We start from the raw sequence: 22,064 nt of genomic DNA on the forward strand, positions 1-22,064 counted from the left end.
CACAAAAATAGACCATGGGTCTCTAGAGACACCCCCACCCCTGCCGCCAGGCTGTCTTTTGCTTAATAGTTGTCAGGAATATCTTCTTGTACGCTTTTACTTTCAATGTTTCCCTGTCCTTAGATTTTATGTGAGTCTCTCGTGTGTATGACACTCACATGGACTTAGTTTTTTTTTTTTTAATCTAACCTGGAAATCTTTTTTTAAAAATATTTTATTTATTTATTTGACACAGAGAGAGAGATCACAAGCAGGCAGAGAGAGAGGGGGAAGCAGGCTCTCCACTGAGCAGAGAATCCAATGTGGGGCTCGATCCCAGGACCCTGAGATCATGACCCAAGCAGAAGGCAGAGGCTTAACCCACTGAGCCACCCAGGTGCCCCTAACCTGGCAATTTTTTAATTGGTGCATGGAATCCATATATTGTTCAAAGTATCAAAATTATTGATGTATTTGATCTTCTTTTTTATTTTTAGCAAGTAACTTTTTGTATCCTACTTCTTTTTTCTTCTCTCTTACCTCTTTTTTTCCCCCTGAAGATTTTATTTTTAAGTAATGTCTACACCCAACGTGGGACTTGAACTTACAACCCTAAGATCAAGAGTCATATGCTTTTCTGACTGCACCAGCCAGGCACCCAATTTCTTGCCCCCTTTTAATTGGTCTCCTTTCTTTGTATTCATTTTGACATAAATATTAGTAAATACATATGTTCTTTTCCTATTTGTTGGATGATTTTCATCAAAATTTTACTAGGCACATTTAATGTGCCTAATGTTAAATGATTTTTAACACTGGTTATGCATAGCATAAGCAGCTCAGAATGTTTTAATTCCACCTCTCCCAATGCACATGTGGTTGTTATCATCCAACACATTAATTTGTCCTTTTTAAAACCCTAGACATTAGACATTATTATTAACTTACATTGAGACTGTTTCTTTGCATTTACATGCACGTGTATGAGTCAGGATTCCGTCAGAGAAGTAGGGTCACTAGAAAAGATGTGACAAAGAGTTTTGCCTTGAGGATTCAATCTTCCTCCGCTATGGGAGCTGGTTAAATCTTTCATATGATGCCGTTGCATCTGTGTCAGGTCTGCTAGGCAGGCTGTCAAAAAAAGAAGATGCATGTGGCTTGAGGGAAGCCAGGACAAGCAGAAACCCCCAGGTGCGAGCTGAACCATGAGGACGGGCTGTCACACCAGCCTCTCACCACCACCAAGGCTCCAGTGAGGGTGACCTGCAGAGGAAACCTGTGCTCTTTGGCACAGAGCTAACCACACCTCCAGCAATGGAGCTGGGACCTGACATTGAAGGCATTACTAAGAAGCCTGCCATCATTTGAAGTGCTATTCTTTATTGTGGCAATTTCAACTTTGTCTCGATGCTTTGAAGATCTTCTTTTTGACTTTGGTGTTCTGAAGTTCCAAACTATGACCCCACAGATAAGCAACAATGGGCACGAACTACAGTAGCATCTTTTTACTAAGAAGAAGCTTGCTGCTTCTTAATCTGAATTTCTGGCAAATGTCTCTAATGGCCCACACCAGTTGGGATCCACGTAGGGACGGAAGTTCTTGGAAATATCATTTCAGCTTAGCAAGTCAACATAAGACAAATCCACCGCAATGCTTAACATTACTTTTGCTTATCATATGTTCTTGCATCTCAGAGTGTCCCTCCTGGATCTTTTTCTTCTTCTTGAAGAATGTATTTTAAAGTTACTTTTGGTTCAAGGATCTTGGTGACAAACTCTCAGTTTTTATCTGTACATGTCTTCATTTCACCATCACTATTGAAAGATGGCTTTACTGAGCATGTAATTCTTTTTTTTTTTAAGATTTTTTATTTATTTGAGAGAGAGAATGAGAGAGAGAGAGAGAGAGAGAGAGAGAGAGCATGAGAAGGGGGAGGGTCAGAGGGAGAAACAGACTCCCCGCTGAGCAGGGATCCCAATGAGGGACTCAATCCTGGGATTCCAGAATCACGACCTGAGCCAAAGGCAGTCACTTAACCAACTGAGCTACCCAGGCGCTCCTGAGCATACAATTTTTGATAGAAAGTTATTTTGTCTCTAAAATTTCGGTGTCATACTATTGACTTTGATTTCCATTGATACTGTTGAGAAGTCTGCTTGTCATGCTAATTGTTATTTTGTAGCGACCTCAACCTTCTCCACTTTTAAAATCTTCTCCTTGGCTGCAGTGTTTCGGCAGTTTCAAAATGTTGTGGCCAGGGACAGACCACTTTTTATTTATCCTGCTTGTCCAGACAAGTTCCTTAGACCCACAGCTCTGAGTTTCTGATCAGTTTTGAAGTGCTCCAACTGCCATCTCTTTAAACGTTGCCTCTCCATTCTCTGTATTTTCTCTTTCTGAGAGTTTGACTTTTTAAAAACCACATTCTGTTGTTTCTATCTCTTAACTTCGTTTTCATATTGTCCAACCACTTGTCTCTCTGTGTCATATTCTGGGTAATTTCTTTGATTTTTCTCTTTCCCAATGCACTGGTTTTCTCCTCTCTAATATACAGTCTAGCCCACCCTCTGGGTTTTCTGATTCAGCAGGTGCACACACACACACACCACACACACACACACAGACACCTGCTCGTGGGTACACACATAGCATGCATGTACATTCCAGCTCTCTTTTGCAAGTCTGCCTGGTTATTCTCTTCCGTTTTTTCATTTTTATGCTTTGATTCTTTATTTCTTTAAACATTTTAGTCACATAGCTCAAAACCTTGTGGTCCCTGGGACTTTAAAGCTGTTGCTTACTAGCACTGCCTATTCTCGTTCATGGAGAATTAGTGACCTTTGACATACACCTTTGCTTCATCTGAATCCCTCAGCCCAAACTGAGGATGCTTCACTCCAGAGGGGACTTTCTTCTATTTCTGCTTGGAGGCACGGACGCCGATCTGTCAGGACCACTTCAGCCCTCACTCCCAGGGGCCTTGACCCATCACAAGAATCCCTGGTCCAACCTCCTGCAATATGGCCTCCCTGTGGCTCAAGCAGTCTGACAGCAGTGCTGTCTCCATGATTCAGAACAATTTCCCCCTCCATGCTGTGGGTTCTGGCCCCAGTTCTGACATGGGGGGCTTGGAGGGAAAGAGGAGGGAGGGTCATTAAAGGACCCCACTACTTCTTGTGAGGCTGTGATTCTTTGAAGAGAGTGTCCCATCTAGGGCCCCTCAATCAGTCAGGTCAGGCAACATGTTAGAAGCCAGCAACTGGATTTGTTACAATGGAGTTTTCAAGGTCTGCTGAATTTTTGTCAAGTGGCTATTTTCTAGTGTGCCATTATGGGTTGTATTTTATCCCCCACCCTCTAGGATATGTTGGAGTCCTATCCCCCACTACCTCAGAAGGTGACCCTTCGTGGTGATGGGGTCTATAGAGGTGAGGGTCTGTAGCGTGAGGTCAAAACAAAATGCTTCAGGTGGTCCTAATCCAATATGGCGGTGTCCTTTCTAAAAGGGGGAAATTTGGATGCAGAGACAGACAAGGACAGAGAGAAGCTGCAAAGAGACAAAGGAAAGACACTATGTGAATATGGAGGATGGGAATAACACAGCCATAAATCAAGGAATGCCAGAGAATGCCAGAAAACAACCAGATGCTAGGAAGAGGCAAGGAAGGATACCCTAATGGGTTTCTTGGGAGCATGGCCCTGCCGACATCTTGATGTTGGTGGATGGGGCAAGGGAACGGGGCAGCTGGAATATAGGACCAATGCCAGGGCCCCCTTCTGTATATAAATGACCCCTAACTGACCCTCACTAATGGGGATTTCACTCCCTCTCCTTTTGTTCCTCAAAAGATACCGTCTTTCACAGTCTGAACCTTTGAGATGAAAGGGTTTATTTAATTCCAAGACCAAGTGTGCAGACAGACGGAATACAAGTCCATGGATTCGAACCAGCAGGTCTGTCCCACGCTCCCAGGTTTTCCTGGTCCTGTTCTCCTCCAAGAGCTTCTTACAGAGCATCCCTCCCTGCCCCAGGCACACCATCGGCTCAGGGGACAGTGTTGTAGACCGCGTAGTCATCCTTCTGGGTGACATGCAGCTTCCAGGGGAAGAGGCGTTTCTGGGAGGGGAGACCTTGGGCCTGCCTCACCATGAGCACAACATCCTCGTCTGAGAGCAGCCGCACCAGATCGCCCTCGGTGTCCCGGTAATTTAGGGCGATGTCCTCCCTCTGGAACTCCCGCCTAGGTGGGAAAGATCAGGGTTAACAGAAGGTCCGGGGGCCTTAGGACTAAGCCTCAGGGAGACAAGGAGTGGGGGCTAAGGGAACTTTAGAGCCAGGGTCTAAGAATCAGAAGAGGTCAGAGCATGACACAGGCCTTATCCCTCGTGTGGTCCCATTGCACAGATGGAGAAACAGACCTACAGGGGAGAAGGGGATCTTACAGTAAGTTACTGGCACAGCCTGAAATGCCTTATGTGTACACGTGCAAAGTTAAGAACGTCCTGGGGAAGGGGAGTGAGTTTGGCCAGGCAGAGAGCAGAGACCATCAAGCCTCCGAGGGCTACCTGTGTGCAGTTATGAGAATTCCTACAACTAGGACCATCTCATGTGGGGTACACATGGCTGGTGACAGTAAACACTGATACAACCTCCCTATAGGTAACTCAGCAAATGGGGTTGGAAGCCTAACAGACTTGCAAACACCTTGACTCCAAAATTCCACTTCTAGAAACTCATCGTGAAGGGAACAATCACGCAAATCACCACATATGAGGATCCCAGTGTTCTTTCTGGTTGTGAGAAAGGGGAGGGTGATCCCAATGGCCAAGAAGGGGTGGTGACTCCAGAGCCTCCCCAGAATGACGTCATGCAGCCAGCTGATGTCATAGGTATGCAGTGGGGGTGGGGGTATGCACGTAGGCCATCTCCAGGTACATCTGATCATGAGAGGAGGGATATCTGTATTTCACTTCTTTCTACCTTTCTGTGTTTTTTGCTTTTTTTGTTTTTTAAAGATTTCATTTATTTTTTTAACACAGATCGAGAGAGAAAGAGCAAGCACAAGTAGGCAGAGAGGCAGACAGACGGAGAGGGAGAAGCAGGCTCCCCGCCAAGCAGGGAGCCTGATGCGGGGCTGGATCCCAGGACCCCAGGATCATCACCTGAACCAAACGCAAGACACTTAACCAACTGAGCCACCCAAGCGCCCAACCTTCTCATGTTTTTTTAAGAATGAATAGGAATTATTTTCATCGTCAGTGGAACAAGGTTATTTCCATTCTGAGGCTGGCTGTCAGGAGGTAGAGTTTCTCTGATAGCAGAGGACCCAAGTCCAAGGCCAGGAAGACTCCAGCTTGAGCGGCAAAGCCACACTCACGAACTGTGTGACCTCCTCTGAGCCCCCTTGTATGTCTCTCTGCAGACCCCCACCCATCTCCGACACGGGGGGCTGATGTCTGCCTGGTGGGGCCGGGCTGGGGATAAAACAGGAGGCAAAACACCTGCGGCCGACTGGCGTTGTGTTCCTCCTGCTGTTGGCTTCTCCGGGGTGTCTGACCCCCGCCCTCTGCCCTTTGCCCTCCCACCTCTCACCTCATGAGCTGCAGCAGGTCCTTGAACAGTGGAGTGCTGCTGAGGTCCTCGTCCACCGCGATGTCCCTAAGGGGGGTGACAGGCAGCGGTGAGGCCAAAGGGGGACATGGGGACAAGGCCGGCAGGACCACGCTGGAGCCTGGTGTCTTGTTACCCGGGTATGGCTTATCTGGAGGGCAGGGTGAGCCACCACAGGCTTTTATTTAGGCGAGGGGAGATCCGCTTTGGGTCTCAGAGTCAGGAGTGTGATGCAGGGGGTGGGGACGGGCAGGGAGGGCAGCCGGGCCACGAACTTGGTGGTGCTGATGGTGTCCTCATAGTAGTAGCAGCGCAGCCAGTTGGTAGGGTCTTCTTCCTCCGGGAAGTCCTTGAGGATTTTCACGAACGACTGTGGGAAGATGCCCGTGGCTCCCCTGACAGTGCCCTGAGGAGGAAAGGAGGGGTTGCCCTGTCGGCAGGAGGAGAGGCGCCAGGACCAGACGTTGCTCCCCCCTCCCCCATGTCCCCCAACCCCGCTCCCTTATAATGATGCAGACGAGGTCGTATGCAGATGCAGAAGTAGTGACCGAGATCACTATGCTGTTCACAAATTTCTGTTCTAGAATATGTCGAGATCTCACTTTATCTGAAAGGCTGCTTTCATTTCATTCAGTCATTCCTGAGTGAGCACCCGCCACGTGGCAGGCTCTGGGTTCGGGGAGGACGACATCCTTGCCCTCCTGTGGGGAGCACGTGCCATGATGGGTGACGGTGGATGCACAGGGAAGTGGGTGAGCTTCACGCTGAGCCAGTGGCCAGGGAACACAGAACGGGGGAGGGGAGGTGGCTCCCTTCACTCCCTCACTCACTCATTCATTCATTCATTCACTCATTGACTCTGCAGACAGCACAGAGCAGTTGCTCTAGAGCCAACGGCCCAACAGCTCTCTCCAGCCCCAGCCACGGACGACCCAGCTACAGCCTGTGCTTTGCCCACATGTTCTCCAAACTTCCCAACTCTAGAGAAGACGTTATTATCCCCATCCCATTTCACAGACACAGAAACTGAGGCTCAAATTCATCTCCTCCCTCCTCCCCGGGCCCTCCCCTTAACCTGAGGCCAGAAATCGGCCATCCCACTAACATAGAGAACTTTCCAGAAAACAGGAAGGTAACAAACATTTCCCGTTTCTGGAGAGTGTCCCAGCAATACCCCACACCTGTAAGAGCCATAGGGTCCCAAGACAGGGCTCCAGGATGGGGGTACGATCAAAGCTGCCAAGTCCGAGAGACCAACAGACCTCGCACCTCTCTATGCCAAGGGCTCTCCCCTCCCTGGAGTCTCCGCGGGGCCCATCCCACCATCTCCTTTAGACACCCCCTGCCTCAGGAGCCTCGACAAAAGGGAATCTTGTTTAAGAACCCCAGGACCCAATCCAAACAGCTGGAACAGGGGCCCGGGCCTCCCATCTCCCTTCACTGAGTCAGTAGGGGCCACGGATGCCGTGCGTGGGAACGAAGCGAAGATTGAGACCTTCACCTTCCCAGCAGCCCCGGCACCGGCCAGATGGACGTATCTAGGCCCTCTGTGGGCCAAGCCCCAAACAGCTGCACCTCGGCGAGCCCTCCCGGGACTGCGATGAAGAAACGGTCTGACAGCTATCTCCATTTACAGAAAAGGAAACCACAGGGTTGAGCAAAGTTCCCAGGAAGCTCGTTAAATACAACTAGGAAATGACACCAGACAGTCCGACTCCAGAGCTCAAGGTCCGCATCACTACGTTTTCTCGCTGCCCGCAAGGTAAGGGAAATCATCCCGGATGACACACCAGTGAGTCTCAGCTGCCGGTGATTTTGTCCCCCAGAGCCAAATGTCTGGGACCCTAGATTGTCAACTGCAGGGCCGCTCCTGGGGTCTAGTGAGCAGAGACCAGGGAGGCGGCTAAACCCCCCCAACCAATGATGCCCGGGGATGGCCACTCACTACCCCCGCCCCCGCCGACAACTATCTGGCCCCGAACGTCAGCAGTGCCGTGGTGAGAAGCCCCGTGACAGACCAAGATATCAAACTCAGTAGATTAACAGACTTGCCCGAAGCCACTGTTTGCTGGCCTCCGAACCAAAGGCAAGTGTGGTCTCCGAATCTTCTGTTCCAGGCACACACTTGCCTCCCCTGTGGCTGTAGTTCTCAGGCTGCCTCACGCAGCTGCTCTGATTTCCAGAACTATCCTCAGAGGACCGCTCTTCCCTGGGGCATTCCCTGCACCTGCCCCTTCTGATTTCCCCCCACAAGCAGACCCAAAACAACCTCCCCTCCAATCTCACCTCCAACCTCACCCCCAGCCTCACCTCCAGCCAGTCTTTATTGATCCGACTGAGAAGGATGATCACATCTCCAACTTTGAAATTCAGTTCCAGTTTGCTGTTGCCCGTGAAGTCGAACAGGGCCTGGGAGAAGAGAGGAGGAGGAGGGCAGGAGGAAGGGAGCATGCACCGAGTTCCTGCCACACTGCTTTGCGTACTTCAGCGTCTCAGTTAACCGATGAGGGGACTGGCCCCGGGGAGCACGACTGGCTTGTCTGAGGCCACTCCATTTGTGGGCGGAGGAGGCAGAATTAGAACCCAGGTCTCTCTGACTCCAGAATCGTGCTCCTTGCAGAGCTGGTGGGAGGAGCACAGAGAGCCAAGGAGCCAAACTCCGGGGCCGAGCACCTTCCTCAGCCCCCTGGGCCTCAGTGTGGGCTCCAGGGCTCCCATAAGCCCAGAGCACTGACCACACTGTTTCTCCATGTGTGTCCCCAGGGAGCCGGGGGCTCCTTGAGGACCGGGCCTGGTTTGAGTCATCTCTGTCTGACACTTCAGTCGCTACGGCGGGGCTGGCCTGGAGGAGGCCAGGAGAGCTTGCTGAGCGGATGATGGTTGGCTGCGTTCCCCTCGACCTGAGTGCTCCCCATATCACCTCCTGTCAGCTGGGTTGGGTGCCCCGAGGGCCAAGGCTGAGGCCCCTGCTCCCCGCAGCACCCAGCCCCCGTCGTGGACACACAGAGGGTGTCCAGCAGGAGGGGCGCAGTGGCGAAGGGCGGAGCCCAGAGGTGAGGTGGGAGGCCTGGCCCCGCGGGGGTTACCTCGGCTCGCGGAGCTGCCATGCGGTCAAAGATGGCGCCTTGTGGGGACTCGCTCTTGCTGCGGAGAGAAAAGGGAGGCCTGTCAGCCCTCCCGGTTCCCTCAGGGCCTGGCTCCCTGCTTCTGTCCCCAAAGGAGCCCCTCATCAGGGGCAGGAAAGGCGGGGGAGGGAGAGGATGTTAAAAATGCAGCTACAATTGTTCCTCTGGGCCATCACACGCACACACGCACGCACGGGTTCCTACTGCCCACGGGGGAGGGATTCTATCCTCCTTCGTGGACCAGGAAATGGAGACTCAACAAGGAGGCGGGGAGGAAGATACACATTTGCTCAGCACCTTAGCTTACCAACGCTCCCACACCTCTTCCTCCTTCTACTCCCCACACCCACCATCTAATTTTTCAGCCGGGGAAACGGGTTGGAGAGGCACTCTGCACCAGGGCTCAGGGCATGGGCCTGCCAGTGGCTCAGCTGAGATTGAGACCATGCCTGCCCGCGTGCCCCGGAGAGATGGCCAGGAGCCGAGAGGACACTCAGAGACACTAGACTGAGGAAGGAGAGAGGCCCTGAGAGGGAGGCCCGGGCTCAGGAGCACTGTTCCTGGAATTCTTAGCAGCAGTAGCCTGGCCTTTGGAAGCCCAGCCCTATTACAGTAGCTCGGGTTTTCCATGATTACTTTCTGCTCAGGAGGGAGCGGGAGTGTCCCCTGGGGGCCAGTGTGATACACCAGAAGCCATAGCCGGCCCCATGGAACCACACAATGGGGGGACAGGGCATCCCAGGATCTGGGAATGTCTGTAGAGAGAGCAACTCCTCTCCTCCCTCCCTCTCACCTCTCTCTCCAGGCACCATGAGTTCTGAGGCATCCCCAATGGGGACTGTGGCACCCAGCTCTCCCCATCAGTGACCCAGCCTCTGTCCTCTGGTCGTCACTGTCACACACAACAAAATGCACCCACCTTCTATCCCTCCACCCTGTGCGTGGTTTTCAGAGCTTAGCTAACAAGATGAACATCCTGGGGTTGTCCCAGGATAGAACCAATATCTAGCTCTTCCCTTCCTCCGGGGAAAAGAAATGCCTTTTGTTGGGGGGCATCTGGGCCGGAGTGCCTGGTTGGGGGCACCTGATGAGGGGCCTGGGGCCTCACCCATGGGAGCACAGGGGCTGGTCACTTACATTTTCCGGGTGCGTGGCCGGAGCCGGCGCAGGGCCTGGGGCACCTGCTCTGAATCATAGGGTGACTGGTAGAAGAAGATCCGGACATCCTCGTCCATCAGCACCCAGATGGGTAGGCTGAGGAGGCTCTGTGTTTGGGAGAGAAGCCCAGATGGGGATGGGGGGGGCGCAGTCAACAGAAACAGCTTTCAACAGAAAGCTCTGGACATCCCAGCCCCTCGCTCCTATCCCCATCCCCCGCACTGGTCCCTCCCTCTCTAGTGATGCTTTCTCTGTCTGAGCACAGCAACAAGACATATAATGTTTCATAAGCTTTCCTCCTGTGTTCAAGTTCGGGAGGGGGCCCGCTGGCTCAAGGAGAGTCCATTTGGAGAAAACCTAAAGGCCTCCAGACACAACAATAACGATGACAGCAGGTGAAAGGACATGGTGGTGACTGTCCAGACACTGAACTGAGTGCCACACCAGGTGGTCTCACTCTGTCTCTCAACAACCTGCAAGTTAGTGCCAGAGAGGTTAGGGGACCTGCCCCAAGCCACCTGGTCCAGCGAGTGACAGAGCTGGGCTGCCCAGAGACGTCTGCTTCCAAGGCCCAGCCCCGAGATAAAAAATGAGATAATAGTGGGAGGAAGGAGGTCTCAGGTGACACAGACCAACAACAGTTGGTGGATTACAGCCTAAAAAGTGCTTTCTGACACTTGATCTCATATCACAGTTGGGGAAACTGAGGCTCAGAGAAGCAAAGGACCTGACCCAGTTGGCAGAGCGAGGAGTTGGGACCCTCACTCAATCTCATGCTGGTTACACCCACCACGAGGCTGTCTGAGGATGCAGAGTACCCGGACACCGGCAGGGTCACCCCCCAAGCTGTTCAATGCACAGGTCCCCAGGAGTATTCCAGAGGCACCCGGATCCCCTTGGAGAATCCTATGGAGTCAGCAGGAGCGGGGGTGGGGGGACCCAGAGGTCCATCCCAGAGGAACTGGGAAGGCGGAGCCCGAAAAGAACAAGGCTGTCATATAGGGAGGGCTGGAAGGCAGCCCAGACATGGGTTTAAGGGCACAGCCATGCAGCCAGGCTGCGCCTGGGATCAAAGCCCCCTCCCTAGCTGGGTGACCTTGGGCCAGCGTGCCTCTGTGTGCTCATTAATAAAATGGGGATGATACCAGGGTCTGCCTTGGGGGATGGAGTAAGGGTTAAATGAGTGTTGTGTGCACAACACTTAGAGAACTCTACCGGCCATCTGATCTAGCAAGTGCACCGTCCGAGTTGGAGATGATCGTTGTCACTGTCGCTTTCATTACAACATAGCACGGTGGGTACACAGAGTCGCGATTTCGAATCCCAGCCCTCCTATCCAGCTGCTCTCCGACACGGTGTGAGTGGGTCCACTTCCTCATTTGTGAATAGGGAGGATAGCATCGAACCCACCAGTTATTGAGGGAAATAAATAAGCCTATTTGTTTATCCTACAGATTTGTTTATCCCGACCCACCAGTCAAAGCACCCCACATCGTTCCAAGCAGGTGTCACTATCACATGACCCATATTCTCCATGAGGACAGTGGTGAGACCGGTGGGTGGAAGTGACAGGGAATCAGATTTTTCTAGCAGCTGTCCAACGGGGGCTGAGCAAGGAAGCATAGTAGTGAGCTCCCCGTCCCTGAATTTCAAGCATAGACTGGGGTTATGCATAGCAGAAATTCCTGCACCGGTTGCCTCCTGGGCTTGGAGGAACCAAATGAGACAAAAAGGCAGAGATGGGATCCTCCAGGCTGCTGGTAGCTAAGCCCAAGTGTGGGAGGAAGAGCCCCAGCGCCATGGCCACACCCCTCCCTCCACAGCTCACCCCTCTTCCAGCCCTGCAGGGGGAGACAGGAGCCTCCAGCCACCTTGAAGGAGCAGCTGCCACAGCGCCCCCTTGAGGGGAGATGTCTCCAGGGCTGCGTCCCAGGAGCTTCCCACCAACCCTCTTCTCTGCTCAAAGCCCAGAATTCCTGCAGCCACTGGAGAGGGCCGGGGTCTTCTCCTCCTGCCTCCCACCTCCTTTGCCCTCCTCCTGCAGCTCACTCCACTAGGAGTTCTGATCCCGTACGGTCTGGAAGCTCCTGAGACCGGTGAGCTGGAGGCACTGCCCCAGTTCACAGGTGAGGAAACCAAAGCCTAGAGAGAATGAGCAATTCACCCCAAATCACCCGAACAGTCAAGGTCAAAGCAAAGACTGAAGACTCCTAGCTCTGTGCCCTTCTGCCATGAGAGTAGAAGGGGAGGGGAAGCTCTCGCTGACTATGAGGGTGCCTCTGTGCTAGGAGGAGGGCTTCCCTCTCCGGTTTCTTAAGGTTGCCATCAAGCCATGGCTTGGATGCCTCTAGTGATGGGGTGCTCACTACTTCATGAGGAACGCTGTCCCTTTTTTGCACAGTCCTGAATGGTAGAAGGCCTTTCCTGAACAGCATGGTCTCTGCTTTCAAGATGCTTCTTTCTCTGTGCTCCCATCTCCTAGGGATGCAGACAGTTTACGGGCTGGGAAATACCCAAGAGCCTTTCTCTGGTTTGTGCAAAGTCACTTTGTGAGAGAGCTGAGGCCCTGGCCTGTCCTGCCTCTGTTATAGAGGCCACGGACAGGCCCCTGTCCCCACTGGGCAGCAGGTACCTTGAGGACACATACTTGGTCCTATTCACCCTGGTATCCGAACACCTGACACAGACACCTGCGCACACCTGGCACAGACTTCTCGATCCCAAGTGTCGTTCCTTGTTCCCTCTCCATCGCTCCTGCTGCACCCTCTGGAACCCTGGAAACACATCCTGTTTCTCTCCCCAGGTCCAGCCTCTGAGGATTGCCAAGGGCCCCATCGGAGCAGGAGAGCAGCCCCCAGGCCCCGTTCAGGGACGCTACCCTCCTAGGGTAGGTAGCCTGCAGGGGCCAAGGTAAGGGCCCCACCATTACCTTCATGTAGGCGTTGAGGGCAGGAATCCGCATCTCCGCGATCTCCTGTTTCACACCCATGTAGACTTTGGCTGCGGAAATGCAAAGAGCTCTCCTGGGAGCCTGGCCCACGACCACGGTCTCTGGGCTCAGAGTTGCCCACCCAGGCTCAGCCTCCAGGCCACCCCCCTTTCAGCTTGCATTCTCTAGCATGTATTGTCGCCAGATGATATTATTCTTGTTTTACTTCTTTATTGCTTCTTCCTACAAACGCACATGAGTGCACGCGCATGCGCGCGCACGCGCGCGCGCGCACACACACGCACACACACTCACGATTCTTGGCTCCAAGATAAGAAGAGCTTTGCTTTGCCCCAGCTGGAGCCTATCCCCTAGGACAGGGGTCTTCAACCCCAGCTGCATATTTAAGTCACCCGCAGAGCATTTAAAAACCTCATCGTGTAGGACTTGCCCCAGGATAACTACATCAGAATCTGGGCGGGGGGGGGGGTGCCTTGGGCATCAGAATTCTTTAAATCTCAAGGTACTTCGAATACCCGCCCCAGGTAAGGAACCAAGGGTCTAGAACAGTGCCCCCATCGATCAATATTTGTGGAGTAGATGAGTGAATCATTCCTCAAAAGCAAGGCAGTGTGTTTAGGGAGAAAGGGAAAGAGATGATGGCTGACCCAAGACAAATGTCCTCTCCAGGAGCCTTAGGTGGGGGCCCTGGTAGAACTGTCCCCCCAAGAACCCCCAGCAGAAGGCAAACATCTAGCTCCTGTTGCCTGCGAGATGGGCAGGGGCTGGCGGTGGGCGGTGGCAGGAGCGCAGGATCTGAGGTCTGGGGTGGGGAAACCTTTGAGACTTAGTAGCGACAGGAGAGCAGCTAAGGTCAGAGGTCAGATCACCTGGTCGCGGGGTGGGTTTGGGGAGGAAGAAGAAAGCTAGAGATGGCGTGGCAGAGAACGCCCAAGAACCTTCCAAGGAGCAGCAGAAGGGGCAGATTCCTCCAGGAACTGGAGGAGCAGTGATGAGGTAGGAAGAGACCTGGGAGGAGGTCAGGGAGGGCTTCCCGGAGGAGGAAGCAGGAGCGTGATGGTGAGGCCGGGATAGGCCCACAGAAGTCCAATGTAACAGGTCACGGGCCACCGTCCCAAAGGGAATTTGGTGGGACAGTGAGAGCAGAAGCCAAGCCGTTAGATGAGGAGGGGATGGAAGGAGAAAAGGGGGACTGTGAGCGACTCCGAAAAGAATGGAGATTTTGAGGGCTGTCGGGGCTCAGGGGGGCTTATGGCCAGAAAGCTTCCTCATGGCGCAGGCTTGTCTAAAGACAGGAAAACTGAGGCTGTGGGAGAGCTTTGCAGAGGCCACAAGTAAGGAGAAGGCAAGTGTACAAAGACCCACAAGCTGTCTGGAGAAAGCCGCAGAGAGAAGGGAGGGGGTCCCTGGAGTCCCACGGGGAGGCGGGCTCAGGGCAGGAGGGTCTCCCTTCCCCTGCAGCCCAGAGACAGGGGAGGGGCCGGTGTGAGTCGAAGTGGCTCCAGAAGGAGGAGAAGGGAAGCCAGGAGCCCCTGGGGGCAACTACAGCTCCTCTGGGACCTCCCCGGGATAGAGAGAAAGCGAGAGCAAGCCGGAGGCAGTGTGGAGCCCGAATAAGGAAAGGCCAGGAAGTATCTTTGCTGTTTGTGGGAAGGGTGCTTGTATGTGGCCTGCAGAGCATAGGGGACACCCCGAGACCACCCCGCGGACCCAGCATCCCACACCCTCGCAGGGCTCAGAGGGCAGGTGCTGAGCCGCTGGAGATTTGGGTCTATCCGAGCTGCATGTGTGGACCAAGCTGGGGAGAGAGGCCAGGGGGCAAGGAGTGAGGAGGCTGTCCAGAAGCAAAGATGGGGTGCCCACGGGGTCCCAGCGGAGCAGGGAAGCAGGGGGCGCCCCCGGGGGCAGCGGTCAAAGGGCAGCTCTCAGTCAGGGCTGCAGGGGCGCTGAAGGTGAGTCCGCCCCGTGAGCAAGGGAGGGATAGCCCGGAGGTCAAGGGCAACACGGCTAGAGGAAGCAGCCCATGATGAAATATTTGGCCTGGGGCCACGGACGAAATATTTGGCCTGGAGGCAAACCTGGAGTGACCACCAGGGGCGGCAGAGCTAGAAGGAGAGGCCGAGGGCCGCAGCTCTGTCGTGGGCCAGGCTGCCCAGCTCCCCGGGGCCCCAGGACTGGGACAGGCCGCGGGGCTGGGATGGGCCACCCACCTGGGAGCGTAGGCAAGCTGCAGGTGAACGGGCTGGTCTTGTTCTCCGGCCCAAACCGCTCCTCCAGCTTGCTCTGCAGGGCGTAGAACTGGCGGTAGCGACGGTAGATGAGGTATTTTGAGCCCCCTTTTGTCTTCACCTCAATGACGAACACCTGGGGAGGACACAGGCCAGGGTGTAGGGATGTCAGGGGCAGAGGAGAGCGGGGCGGGGCGGGGGTCGAAGGCCCTAGGACTAGAGCAGCATTTCTCAGCCTCGGTATTCGCGGGGTGGGGGTGGGGGCATCTCCTTCTTTGGGGTGGGAGGGCTGTGCTGTGCGCGGGGCGGTGCCGAGCCGCCTCTCTGGGCTCCGTCCACCGGAGGCCAGCAGCAGCCCCCGCCCCAATCTGGAATGGTCAAAAAGGTCTCAAGATATTTATTACCAAATGCCCCCTGGAGGAGGAAACTGCCCTGTTGCGAACCACCAGGAGAGAAGTTAAGGGGATGAGAGGGTTGGAGGTTCAGCGGGCAGAAGCTGCAGGTCAGGGGTCTGTCTTACAAAGTAGCTGGTGAAGCCCCTTTTCTCCTCGATGTCAGCGATGTTGGCCGAGATGGCGACGTCGTCGGGAAGCTGCTCAAAGTCACTGAGGAAGACGGGAGAGAAAGACAGCTCAGTTACCACCAGACTGACGGGCTCGCCGAGCCCAAGTGTGCAGAGGTGAACCAAGGGTGTGTCCCGCATTCCTCCGTCAACACCCCTCCGAGTGCCGGGCAGGGACGTGGGCCAGACCTTGACAGCGAAGGCGCTTGGAGATGGGACCATGTGTCACTAGTCACACTAGCAAACTGCTCCCCGGCTGCGTTATTCATCTGGGAGCAGCACATCGGCAGCCTCCTCCGTGTCAGACCCTGGGGGAGGCCCTGGGTCACGGTGGGAAACAAAGTGAACACACGTCCCACAGACAGAATGGGTCATCATACCCGAGCTGGGGAAGTCCTCACAGAGGTGGACGAGGCATTTGAACGGGGTCTAGAAGGTCACACAGAAGGTCGGAAGGTCAGGGGAGGGCCTTCCAGGCAGTGGGAACAGCATATGCTAAGACTTCGAGGCGCGAGGAGTAGGCTCGGGTCTGGTGTGACTGGAGTTTGCTGTGATCAGAGGCTGGACGGGCAGGTGAAGCCAGGCTGAGGAGGGTCTCCGGTATTGAGCCGGGTAACTTCTTTAGGAAATAGGGAGCCATGCAAGGCTTCAGAAGAGGATAAAAACAGTAGGATCCCTGTTGTGGGAAGCCAACTCAGGCAGCTGTGTGCAGAGGAAAGGGAGCACAGAGACGAAAGGGGCAGAGCAGCCCTTCAAGGCCCCAAAGCGGTGCAGCTCAGAGATGGTGGGGGCCCGAGCCAGACAGCATGAACAGGAGGAACGAACAGACACAGAGACACAACCCTTGGTGGGCACTGCTTCACTATTGTGTCCCCTGCTTCTTCCTGCCAATCAAGCTCCAATTTTTTAAGGTGCCAGTGTGCCTAGCCTCAAGGTGCTAGGCCATGACTGATCAGAACCAAACCCAATAATCTCATTCCTATTTCCCAGCCTCCCTGCAGCTAGGACCAGCCACGTGACCAGTTCTGGCCAGGGAGACCTACGAGGAAATCTCCATCGGGGCCTCTCCACGAGTGTTTGCTTTCCTGATCCAGGGGGAGGGACAGGCTAGCATGGTTTCCTCTCCTTCTCCCTTCTTCCTATCTTGAAAGCAGATGTGCCGTCTGGACCCACAGCAGCTATATTGCGTCCATGAGGCAAAGACAGGAGGCAGACCAAAGGAATCTCCGGGATCCCGGTCCTGAGGGCACTGAGCTGCTGGAGCAGCTGTGGCCTCCCTCTGGACTTCTTGTCATGTGAAAAAATTAGCCCCTATTTGTTTAAGCTCCCATGCGTTTCTTGGTGCCCTGCTGCAGACTTTCACATTTCCAGCAGACATGCCACCAATCTGTGAGTCATTCCTGACTAATGGCCAGCAGGGTTTGGGGACTGTTTGGATTTGGAGGTGAAAGAAAGGGCAGTGTCAAGAGTGACACCTACATGTCACCCATATGCTGAGCAGGGTGGGTGGGAGGGGAGCGGTGCTGATGGACTGAATTTCAGGCATGCTAATGTGAGGCCCTTGGGCCCCCAGGTCTGGGTCTGGCAAGAGCTGGCGTGGCTCTAGAGTTCAGTGAAGGCAGCTGGGGGATGGGGGTGGAGGTGGGTCTCTGCTGGAGTCGGGGAGGTACCCGTGTGCCCTTGACTAGTGGTAATGACCCCCGGAAGAGCAATCTTTGAGCAGAGGGGGCTGAGAGGAACAGATGGAGGATGAGAAAACACCAGCCAAGGGGACAGAGAAAGAGTAGCCAGGGGTCACTGAGTCCTGAGCAACTGGGAGACAGGGTGGGAGTGGGCGCGGGGCTGCCACCTCCCCAAACTGGGCAGGCCCTCAGGGGAGATCGGTTTCCCAGTCTGCACACCCAGTCCCAGCTGCTGTTGGTCCCCATGTGGCCTGGGCTGCGTGGGACCTCTGGCTCCCTCAGGACACTGGCCACTGCCGCTGGGCAGGGGGTGACTCAGGGTGGCAGTGGGCAGGCAGAGGAAATCCCCACCACTTCCCAGGCGACTTAGTGGCCACTGGCAACCTCCCCACTCGCTTTCCACACAGGCCCCCATGGCAACACCCCTGGGAGAAGCTTCCTCCTTCACTTTCTCCCCAGAGGCTGTGTATTTCATGTTTATTTCATCCGCAACAGGATGGGGGCCTGGCCGGACAGGAAGGAAGGAACCGGAGCATAGAAATGGCCCTGGGCAGGGAATCGGCCACGTTGGGTCATAGCCTCGCTTAACAGTTTCCTGAGCGTGTGCTATGCGCCAGATGCCCTTCTGGCACCTTTTTTTACAGACAGGGAAACTGAGGCACAGAGTGGTTACAGAACCTGCCCAAGTAAATCGAGAAGCTGGGATTCGAGCCTAAGCAGAATTTTGGTCCCAAACACCTCCACACTGCTCCTAGTTTGCTGCCCCAATAGCTTGCTGCACGAACATAGATAAACCCCAGGTTCCCCCAGCCTCAGTTTCCCCATATGAGGTAATAATAATAACAATAATAGCAAACCCTTGTTAGCACCTAGCGAAGCTCACACACTGTTCTGAGCACATTTGGACACGGCCTCTGCCCTCCTGGGTATCATGGCTGAGGGAAGGAGTTTAACACTAAACAAATAACATCCTTTCCATGGTCGGGGAGGCTGTGAAGGAAAAGCACATGGTGTTTTGAGCCATCCCAGAGCCTGGCCATTATTATATCCCCTCCCACCCCTGAGGACTAGTAGTGCAGTGGGCAGGAGCGCTTAGCAAGCAGGCACTTCGAAGACGGGGCTTATGTCCATCAGAGAGAAAAGCAGGGTGCTATGTATGTCCGAGGTTCATGGCTCACTCAGATGGAGAGTGGTCAGGGAGGGCTTCCTGGAAGAAGTGGGGCTGGAGTTGGCCGCAGGACAGCAGGCAAGGGAAACCAAGTGCAAAGGCTCTAGCCATGCCGGGGTTGGGTGGGGGAGAGGCACAAGTGCAAGGAACTTTGGGGCGGGGGCAGTCTGGGAGGGGGAAAGTAACGTGAGACACAGGCAGGGCCCATCAAGAAGGCCCTGCTGGGGGTGCCTGCATGGCTCAGTGGGTTAAGCTTCTGCCTTCAGCTCAGGTCATGATCTCAGGGTCCTGGGATGGAGTCCCGCATCAGGCTCTCTGCTAGGCAGGGAGCCTGCTTCCCCCTCTCTCTCTGCCTGCCTCTCTGCCTACTTGTGACATCTCTCTGCCAAATAAATAAAATCCTTTTAAAAAAAAAAAAAAAAAGAAGGCCTTGCTCCTTGCCCTGGGGTGCTGGGCAAGGGAGACTTACTCTGGGAAGATGCTGGGATAGCACGGGTCAGGAGGTCTCATCCGTAGCAAGGCCAGCCCCAGAATCCCCTTGAAAGCAGGGACCTTCTCGCCGCTATACCCCCGGGGCCCAGAACAGCTCCAGACACATAGTAGGGGCTTCTGGTGGGACCACCCCGTGTCTTAGCGAGTCCTCTGGTGGTCAGCTTGGGAATGGCCGCGCTGCCTGCCACACCAGGAGGGAGGCAGGGGCGCAACAAACCTGACTAGAAATCCCCCCAGGAGAGCCACTGCCCTGCAGAGCTCAGCCAAGACCCCTCAGAGCTGTAGTCAACTCAGGGTCCTCCGGGGCCCCGCTGCTCAGGGTTCCCACGCACCAGCGTCATTCAAGCAAAGTCCACCGTGGAGCCTAGACAGGAGGGGCTGATGAAGACCTGGAGAGGCCCTCAGGGGACAGCTAGGTCACATTTGGTGACTCCTGCACACAGTAGGTGCTGAAAACATGTTTGTTGGAACCAAACTCACTACCCCAAGGCAATCCTTTCGAACTCTGGACGGCTGGGGTCTGGGGTCTCTGAAAGTCCTGCTGGATCCTCGCCCTTCCTTTCCGTTCTCCACTCTGACCTCAAGCAGAGCACAGGGCCCCCGAGAGGCAGGGAGGTCGGTGACTCCGGGACCTGGCTCCGTGCCCTATGAAGGGAGGCAGGAGGGCACCCCTTCCGCCTTCTCTGAGGGCCAAGGGTGGCTGCAAAGAACCAGGGAGCGGGAGGGAGGGAGCACCCCCGGCTCTCGCTGGTGTCCTGTCTCCGACACATTCCCTGAGAAACAGGAAGTGCCATGAGCTTTGCGTGGGGGACACTTCCCGTGTGTTCGCGGGTTTGACTTGGTCTCTGGGGAGAACCGGCGGGGAGGAGAACCTGGTGGGGCAGCCCCAGCCCCAGGTACGCCCACCGACTCATCAAGGCCCTTCTGGACCCCCACTCCAGGCATCTGCGTCTGTGGCTCCTCCCTCCTTCCCTGACAAGCTTTCTTCTGACCTTCAGCCTTTGGAAATTCCACCTCCAGCCCCCAGACTCCACCGAGGACCCTTTGCCGCCCGCTTTGACCTAAACCGGCCTGACGCCTCTGCGGCGACCCTTGGAATCGCCTCCACACAGTGGGCACGCTCTCGGATGCCACCTGCCGCTCCAGTCCAGGGCAGGAGCCAAGCCCCGTGTCCTCAGGTCCCCCACGGCTCAGGGCACAGTCTTGCTGAGAGATGGGGGTAGGCCCTGGCGGGGCTGTGCTGCAGGGGGACCCTGTGGGAGAACTTTATCCGCTTCGGTCCTCATTTTTCTCATGGGCACCGAGACGGGATTGGACTGGAAGCATCCAAGGACACTCTCCCATCCAAAGATCCACTCACTGAGTCACTCACTGGGCAGGATTTCTGGAGCACGTAGTCACTCCTGGGGTTGTTCTACATACTAGGGATACAGCAGCGGCTGGGGGGCACGTACCCTCCTGGGGCCTGTTGATGGGGGAGTCGGCGATACAGAAAAAGAAAGAGCCAGTATAGACTATTATGCCAGTGGTCTAAGGACTCTGCAGGAAAAAGAAACAGGGGGAGCGGTCAGAGAGCAATGCAGGGGCTGGGAAGGAAGACTTTTGACACTTGAGGCAGGCCCTGGATAAAGAGGAAGAAGCCAGGTCCCGTGGTTCTCTTTGAACAGAAGATGGACATCCATTGCTGACCACGGGGGCAGCGAACCCGGCCTGGGACCCGGGCCCCTGTCCAGACGCTACACCCACTCCTGTGTGACCCTGGGAAAGTCACTTCCCCTCTCTGAGCCTCGGGTGCCTTCATCTGGGCCTGTGGGAAGTGAGCCACAGCTGGAGGCTTCCTTGAAACACTTCTAAGAATCTACATTTCTGAGCATTCGGGTTCTGACTCAGCTCTGGCCTCTTAGCTTTTGACTTTGGTAAGTGGCGGCAGGAGGGTGGGCCTCTGTCCCCCAAGGCCTGCCGGGAACAGGGACGAGGCCCCGGGAGAGCACTGTGCCCTGCACTCACCTCTCGGCTCGCAGCTGCTGGGCCAGGGCCATGTTCAACGGTGCTCCCGGGGAGAGGGTGGTGAGTCTCACCTGGCCAGGCCCCAGCTGAGTTCAACTCTCACTCACCTCTAGCCACCCTGCGTCTCTGCCGTGGTCCCGGGAGTCCCCAAGAGCCACCCCTGGGGAGGCTCCACCCCTGTCTCTTTCATTTAGAAGAGGCTCCTCCTCTGGGCTCTCTAGGTCTACCCTTGGCCCACACTTCCTCTTCCCCACCTCCCAGCTGCACTGCATTTTGAGGAAGTGCCCAACCTTGGATGTTGGGTTTGCAGGAATCCACTGATTCGGGGGCTTTGAGGACTTCCTCGATGTGATTTCTTGGTGCCAGGCCGCCATTGGGCATCAGAGAGCTCCATTCCATCAGAGACAGGGTCCCTGGGCTGGCTCAGCCACCAAGGGTCCTCGTGAACTTGGAGAGTGACTTCTCATCCTCCGGGTCATCACGCCCTACCCTCTCACCCTCAGCGTCAAGCCTTTGCCTAAACTATTCCCTAGGCTTGGAGTGCTGGCTTCCACCTTGCCTGCCATCCCTCAGGCTCTGGGCAAATGCCACCTCCCCCGGGAAGCCTCCCTGGTTTCCCCAACAGAGTTAGCACTCAGTCGCCTCTGCCATATAGAGTGTAAATTTCAGTCGGTTTATGCTTTTGTCTTCCCCTTACCCCAGGAGCTCTGGGCTATCCTCTCCTTGTCCCTAGATCCCCAGGCCTGGCACAGCCCGCCGGTCCTTGCTGGATCTGCCAACCACCATGAGCTTCATGCTACAAACCTGATCACATCTTTTCCTGCCTAAATTCTTCAACTGCTTCGCCTTGCACTTAAGGAGAAAGTCCAAACTCCTGGTCCTGCCTACCTCCGGGACCCAGTGATTCTGGTGATTCTGTGATTCTGTGATTCTGTGGCTCCTCTCACTGGTATGGCTACTGGATTCTGAAGGGAGCTCTCTGAGAAGTCCACAGCCACACCCAGTAACCCCCAACCCATCACACACACACTCACACACTCTCGTTCACGCTCAACACTCACTCAGGCATTGCAGATGCAAAGCAGAGGAACAGCAGAGAGA

General features: G+C 55.0%; 1 protein-coding gene across 1 annotated transcript; it reads right to left on the reverse strand.

Annotated features, from left to right (window-relative positions):
- Positions 1-3,850: 3,850 nt before the first annotated feature.
- NCF4 (neutrophil cytosolic factor 4) lies at positions 3,851-21,112 on the reverse strand. The gene is made up of 10 exons (XM_080812323.1): positions 20,964-21,112; positions 15,573-15,657; positions 15,035-15,188; positions 12,804-12,874; positions 9,854-9,981; positions 8,678-8,735; positions 7,902-8,000; positions 5,867-5,997; positions 5,574-5,639; positions 3,851-4,221 (listed from the first exon to the last, which is right to left on the reverse strand). Exons 1-10 carry the CDS (start codon positions 20,993-20,995, stop codon positions 4,026-4,028), a joined length of 1,020 nt encoding a protein of 339 aa, XP_080668449.1. The 5' UTR covers positions 20,996-21,112; the 3' UTR covers positions 3,851-4,025.
- Positions 21,113-22,064: the final 952 nt, after the last annotated feature.

Source organism: Martes martes (genome assembly GCF_963455335.1).
Source record: "Martes martes genome assembly, chromosome: 8".
NCBI lineage: Eukaryota > Metazoa > Chordata > Mammalia > Carnivora > Mustelidae > Martes > Martes martes.